This window comes from Triticum urartu, chromosome 7 (assembly GCF_003073215.2).
Source record: "Triticum urartu cultivar G1812 chromosome 7, Tu2.1, whole genome shotgun sequence".
Taxonomy (NCBI): Eukaryota; Viridiplantae; Streptophyta; class Magnoliopsida; order Poales; family Poaceae; genus Triticum; species Triticum urartu.
In genome coordinates this window covers 244,347,570-244,352,807 of record NC_053028.1, presented here as the reverse complement: position 1 = coordinate 244,352,807, position 5,238 = coordinate 244,347,570, and the positions used below count along the sequence as shown (strand labels likewise).

The window sequence follows — 5,238 nt, the reverse complement described above, 5'->3', positions numbered from 1 at the left end:
GGCAGTAGGAATATGTAGAATTTTGTTTAGATGGAGATCTTGATTTTGGGTTCTGATAATGGAATTTCCAACATGACTAATATTCATACATGTACCATCAGCAGTGTGGACCTGATCGCCTCCGTGGTACTTGTCACCGGTGGTTAACTTCTTGAGTTCACCCGTGATGTGATTAGTAGCGCCACTGTCGGCGTACCAATTTGTGTCCACCCCATAGGATGAGGTTGCTGCAGATCCGGCCACCTTCTCTTCTGGAAGATAGTCATCCGTGAACCGGTACCAGCACTCCATGGCAACGTGGCCTGGCTTGCTGCATATTTGGCTGTGGGGGCGATTGTCGTTGCGGAAACCCCCACCAGCCGGTCCTCCTGGTCTTGGGCGCCCCCTGTTGTTGTTGTAGCCAGGAGAGGCACCACCAAAGCCGCGGCCATGTTCACCGCGCCCGCCACCATGGTCACGGGACATGCCACGACCACGCTGCTGACTGCGCCCACGAGTAGCGGCGTTGGCTGAAGATCTGAAGCCGCCTTCACCAGAGGCTTGAAGAAGCTCGACGCGCTGATCAAAGTTCGCCATCTGGGAGTACAGTGCATCTAGTGTAAGTGGTTCAGTACGAGCATCAAGAGAAGATACTAGGGGGTTGTATTCCAAGTCGAGGCCGGCCAGGATGTATGAGATCAGTTCATCTTCGCCAAGTGGTTTGCCAGCAGCCGCCAGCTCATCAGCGAATGACCACATCTTGGCGAAGTAGACCGTGACTGACTGGGTTCCCTTCTCGGCGTTGGAGAGGGAGATCCGGAGGTTGTTGATGTAGGCGTGGGAGTGCGACGAAAACATGTTTGTCAGCGCGGTCCATGCCGCATGCGCCGTCTCCACGGCGACCATCTGCGTCAGCACCTCCCTCGTGATCGAAGTCAGGAGGTAGGCGAGCACTTGATGGTATTGGGTGACCCAGGTCGCGTGCGCCGGGTTTGGCATGCTTGTAGGCTTGCCATCTTTGTCGGTGCTGGTGATGGTTTTCTTAGGCTCGACAATGGATCCATCTAGGTACCCGAAAAGGGAAGCTCCACGTATCTGGGGAAGGAGTTGGGTCTTGCAACAGAAGGAAGTTTTCACGGGTAAGCTTCTCAGTGATTTGGTTGTTGAGGGGATTGGCCATGGTGTGGGATGAGGAGGAAGACATGGCGGCTAGGAAGGAAAGGCTAGATGTGTTTTGGAAGGGAAGCTCTGATTACCATGTGAAAATAAGGAAGCGTGTTTTTACCTACCGTAGTAGGCCGCTGGTTTCGTGTTATATAGGATCAGCAAGCCCTAATCGAGGCGTATACAAGATATCGTTAGAGACTTGGGTTACAAGAATATAAAGAGATAACAACGAATCTAAACAACTCTAGGCAGGATTCGGTTTTGGTTTTATCTCAACCAAACCGAGTACAACCAGAATATCTAGAACTCTCTAGACTATTCCTAACACAGAGAGGCCAACCTAAGTTGCATACTGAGAAGCCTATCCACAGTTTGCTTTAGCTTTGGACTTATAGCCATCACATCAGGGCACAAGTTGGGGTGAGTTGTTGAGGGGACACTGACAAGTGGGGTCTAGGGATACTTTGGTTACTTCACCCCGGTCAATGACTTTTGACCGGGCAATAATGATGTCTAGTGCCATTTTTTAGCACACACTTAACAAAGGGATAACATTTTTGGGTAGTTGAAAATTCTAATGACAAATGGAGGAATGTCACATAACTAATGAAAAACTGATCGAAACCCTTAATTATATAGTACACCCATTTTAGCAAGAACACAACCAGGTCGGGCATGATAAATGGCATGGAGGAGCAAGCCGTAACTAGTGAGAAGATGTACTACATTATTTTCCCCCTCCCCTCCCGCGACGCTCCCGCGGGCGTCCGAGAGGCAACCCTGGCGCCACCACCACCCCCCTGCTTCTCTCTCTCCTCCCTCGCCGCCGCCAAGGGGCACGAGCTGGCGAAGCCCGATCGTCGCCGGCAGCGGCGGGGCCATTTCGTCTCCTTGTGCGGGAGGTGCGGCGCGGGCCGGATCTCGGCGGTGGGGATGTTGCGCTCGATGCCGGGCGTAGCGGTGCGGCAGCGCTCCGGAGTGGGCCAGCGACGGCGGCGTGGCGTCGGGCGACGGGCGGCATGGTGGTGGTGCAGGTCGGTCGGTGGCGGCTGCCTCGCAGGAGTGCCTCGGCGCCACGTCTGGCGCTGCGGGTCGCGGGTGGCCCCTCTCGCCGTGGATCTCTAGTGGAGGGGCTACGCAGCAGCGGTGGAGGTGGGCGGCCCCGTCCAGCCGGCACCCCTGCAGTTGGACGGCGGCGCTCGACGCAGGAGGGCCTCCCTGGTGACCTCTCATGGCTGCGGCTCGGCGGTTCTGTGCTCCCTCCTCCTCGGCAGCAGGCGATGGTCGGCGATCTCTTGCGGATCTGGGTGTTCGGCTTCGGGGGCGAGACAGGGGGTCTCGGGGGGGAGCTGGTAGGGGGGACGGGTGCGCCGTTGCGTACCCCATCGCCGGCGCAGAGGTGCCGGTCGTGGCCATAGGCCGTTCCTCCTCCTCCCCCTTCCCCCGGCCGACTGGGCACAGTTCCTCTTGAGGCAGTGGTCGCCGGCGGTTCTGAGGTGGTTGGGCTCATGGATCTTGTCCAAGACATGACCTTTGGGGCTTCCGGGGTGGTCCGGCGGCGAGGCGGCGGCCCTGGTGGTGGGAGTCGCGTTGGTCGTAGCCAGATTGCGCGACTCGGATGCGGGCGAGCAACCATGGCCGCTTGGGTGGCATGGTTGCAGGTGGTTGGCGGAGCGGGGATGCAGCAGAAGGGTGGAGCACCGGGGTTCATCACTTACCTGTCCGTACACGGGTCGACGGTGGCGATGTCCGCGGACGTCATGTTCCTCCTTGCAGGCTCCGTCGTGGTGCTCTCACTCCTCTCGTCTTGTTCCGGGTGAAAACCTGATCTTTGGATCGGACGATGGCGATGGTCCGTGGTCGTGCCCTTCTTGGAGGCATCATCTTGGAGCCCTCGGTCCGGCGTTGTCCGTTGCACTTTTTCCCGAACGATCTCTCATCTTGATGGTGGTCTTCGTCGGATACAAGCGGTTTTTTTGCTCAATTTCTTGATACTTGGTAGTTGTTGAGGTTGTGTGTTGGTGTATGGCATTCTTGTATCTTGCCTTGGGTTGTGTGACGTGCCTTTGTATCGGTTACTTGGATCTAAGTGTTGGTGCTTATATATAAAGCGGTGGAAACCCTTTTTCCGTAAAAGACGTACTACGCACGTACAGCAAGAAAATTCTAGGATGGTGAGAAGAACACAAACAAGTACTTTCTCCGTTTCTAAATATAAGTCTTTGTAGAGATTCCACTGTGGACTACGTACAAAGCAAAATGAATGAATCTGCATTCTAGAATGGATCAGCATACATCCGTATATGCTTCATAGCGAAATCTCTACAAAGACTTATATTTAGAAACAGAGGGAGTACTTATTATTTTGAAATAATAAATCTCATGGAGTAGCGAAAATCTGCATCTGAGCACGGGCTCAGCTGCACCCGCTCAGAAAAAAATTCAAAAAAAATACTAGAAAAATTCAAAAAGTTCCAAAAAAAATTGTGTGGTAGATCATTTGATGCGTGAGGTCCGCTCTAAATTTCATCTCATTTGGACATCTGAGCAATTCTGGGCAAAAAAGACAAATCGGGTCAAAACAGTTCCTAAACAGTAAACTGTTTTACAGACCTCGATTTTGATTGCCCAAAGCTACTCAAATGTTCAAATGAGTTGAAATTTGGAGCGAACCTTATGCATCAAATTATCTACCACACAAAATTTTTTTGGAAATTTTTGAATTTTTCTAGTATTTTCTTTGATTATTTCCGTGAGCGCGGGTGCAGCTGAGCCCGGGTGCAGATTCGCCGCACTTCTGGAGTAGCCGTAACTATTGAGATAAGATGCACTACGCACGTACAATAAGGAACTTGAACTTCTATGGGCAAGGTGATGATCAGTTCCGTGGGGTCTTTCGCGACTGATCTGCCATCTTGACGTAGGTGCCGAGCGCGTCCAGGCGGCGGCCGGAGCGCGCGTGGAAGCCGAGGATCTTGCCGCCGGCCGCGGGAAGCGCGAACGGCACGCCGTCCTCCTGCCCGTACGGCCCGAAGCTGCGGGCGTTGCTGACGAAAGTGAGCGACCTCACGACGAAGCTGCCGTCGAACTCGCCGTAGTGGCCCACGACGCCGGTGAAGTGCTCGTCTGGCCGCAGGCAGATCTGAGCCATCCACAACGAAATGGAGTAAGGAGCTGCATCACCGATGATCGATATGAAAAACGGAGTCTGTCTTCATCAGGAAGCAATGCATGTGTGTGTACCTCAGAGAGCGTTCCCCCTTGTCCTCCCCACAGGTCGGTCCACTCCTCCCGGCCGTTCCGCTCGTACAGGACGGAGATGGCGTCGACGGTGTCGCCGTGGCGGATGACCAGCTTGACCACACGGTTGACGCCGCGCATGTCCATGTCCCTGTCGTGGCCGCCGCCGCCGCCGCATGGCCCCATCCTCAGAACGGACCCCTGCATTTGGTTTTTCGTCTCTGGAAACAACGCGGGGAGCGTCTTTGCCGACGGTGGTCTAGCTTTGGCTCTGGCACGTATGGGAATGAGGACGAGCAACTATGGGTGTGTGGCACAACACAAAGTCAACTAATTGCAGTTCGTACGTGCTTGGCACTACATTGGGTTACATAATGTACTCATAGTGTGTTCTGGCAACAGGTAATGCCTTCTTGTGAACAGGCTGTGCATAAGATTTGTCTTGGATTTCCACTTGAGTTCAGTTCGGGCTTGTTTGGCAGTTGGCGTACGTCCGTCATTCGCTAGCCTGGTTTGGTTTTCACAAAAAAAAAGGCCTGCAATGTTCAGCAGAATTGAGTGAGATCTGGGCCATAGCCAGCCGAACGGGATTGCACACCAGGCTAGATCATGGGTTTCCATTCGGAGAGAGTACATCCACAAAGCCATCATCCTCTATTAAACCTCAAAAAAAAAATCCACCTTCTATTGATCAGTTCACACAAATCTAGCCAGGCAAATGATAAGATGCCACAAAAAAGTAATGAGAAGACACCGGGAGGGGTGATATCATCACATCGCTTCTGATCATTGCCGTGCTACCGTACGCGTCATGACCACACCTAGCAGCCATCGCCACCAAATGGCCATGAA

The 5,238-nt window shown here is 53.6% G+C and overlaps 1 protein-coding gene and 1 pseudogene across 1 annotated transcript; both read right to left on the bottom strand.

Moving 5' to 3' along the window:
• Window positions 1-560: 560 nt before the first annotated feature.
• Window positions 561-699, bottom strand: LOC125526119 (annotated as a pseudogene).
• A 3,173-nt stretch (window positions 700-3,872) lies between these two features.
• Window positions 3,873-4,680, bottom strand: LOC125524232 (jacalin-related lectin 19-like). Its single transcript, XM_048689301.1, has 2 exons — window positions 4,390-4,680; window positions 3,873-4,288 (listed from the first exon to the last, which is right to left on the bottom strand). The coding sequence occupies exons 1-2, from the start codon at window positions 4,591-4,593 to the stop codon at window positions 4,025-4,027; spliced, it is 468 nt and encodes a 155-aa protein (XP_048545258.1). The 5' UTR covers window positions 4,594-4,680; the 3' UTR covers window positions 3,873-4,024.
• Window positions 4,681-5,238: the final 558 nt, after the last annotated feature.

Excerpts from the sequence above, each read along its gene's own strand:
- LOC125524232 (XM_048689301.1), bottom strand. The coding sequence starts at position 4,593 with ATGCAGGGGTCCGTTCTGAGGATGGGGCCATGCGGCGGCGGCGGCGGC. Across the intron at positions 4,289-4,389 it reads AAGGGGGAACGCTCTCTGAG|ATCTGCCTGCGGCCAGACGA; the intron begins GTACACACACAT and ends TGGATGGCTCAG.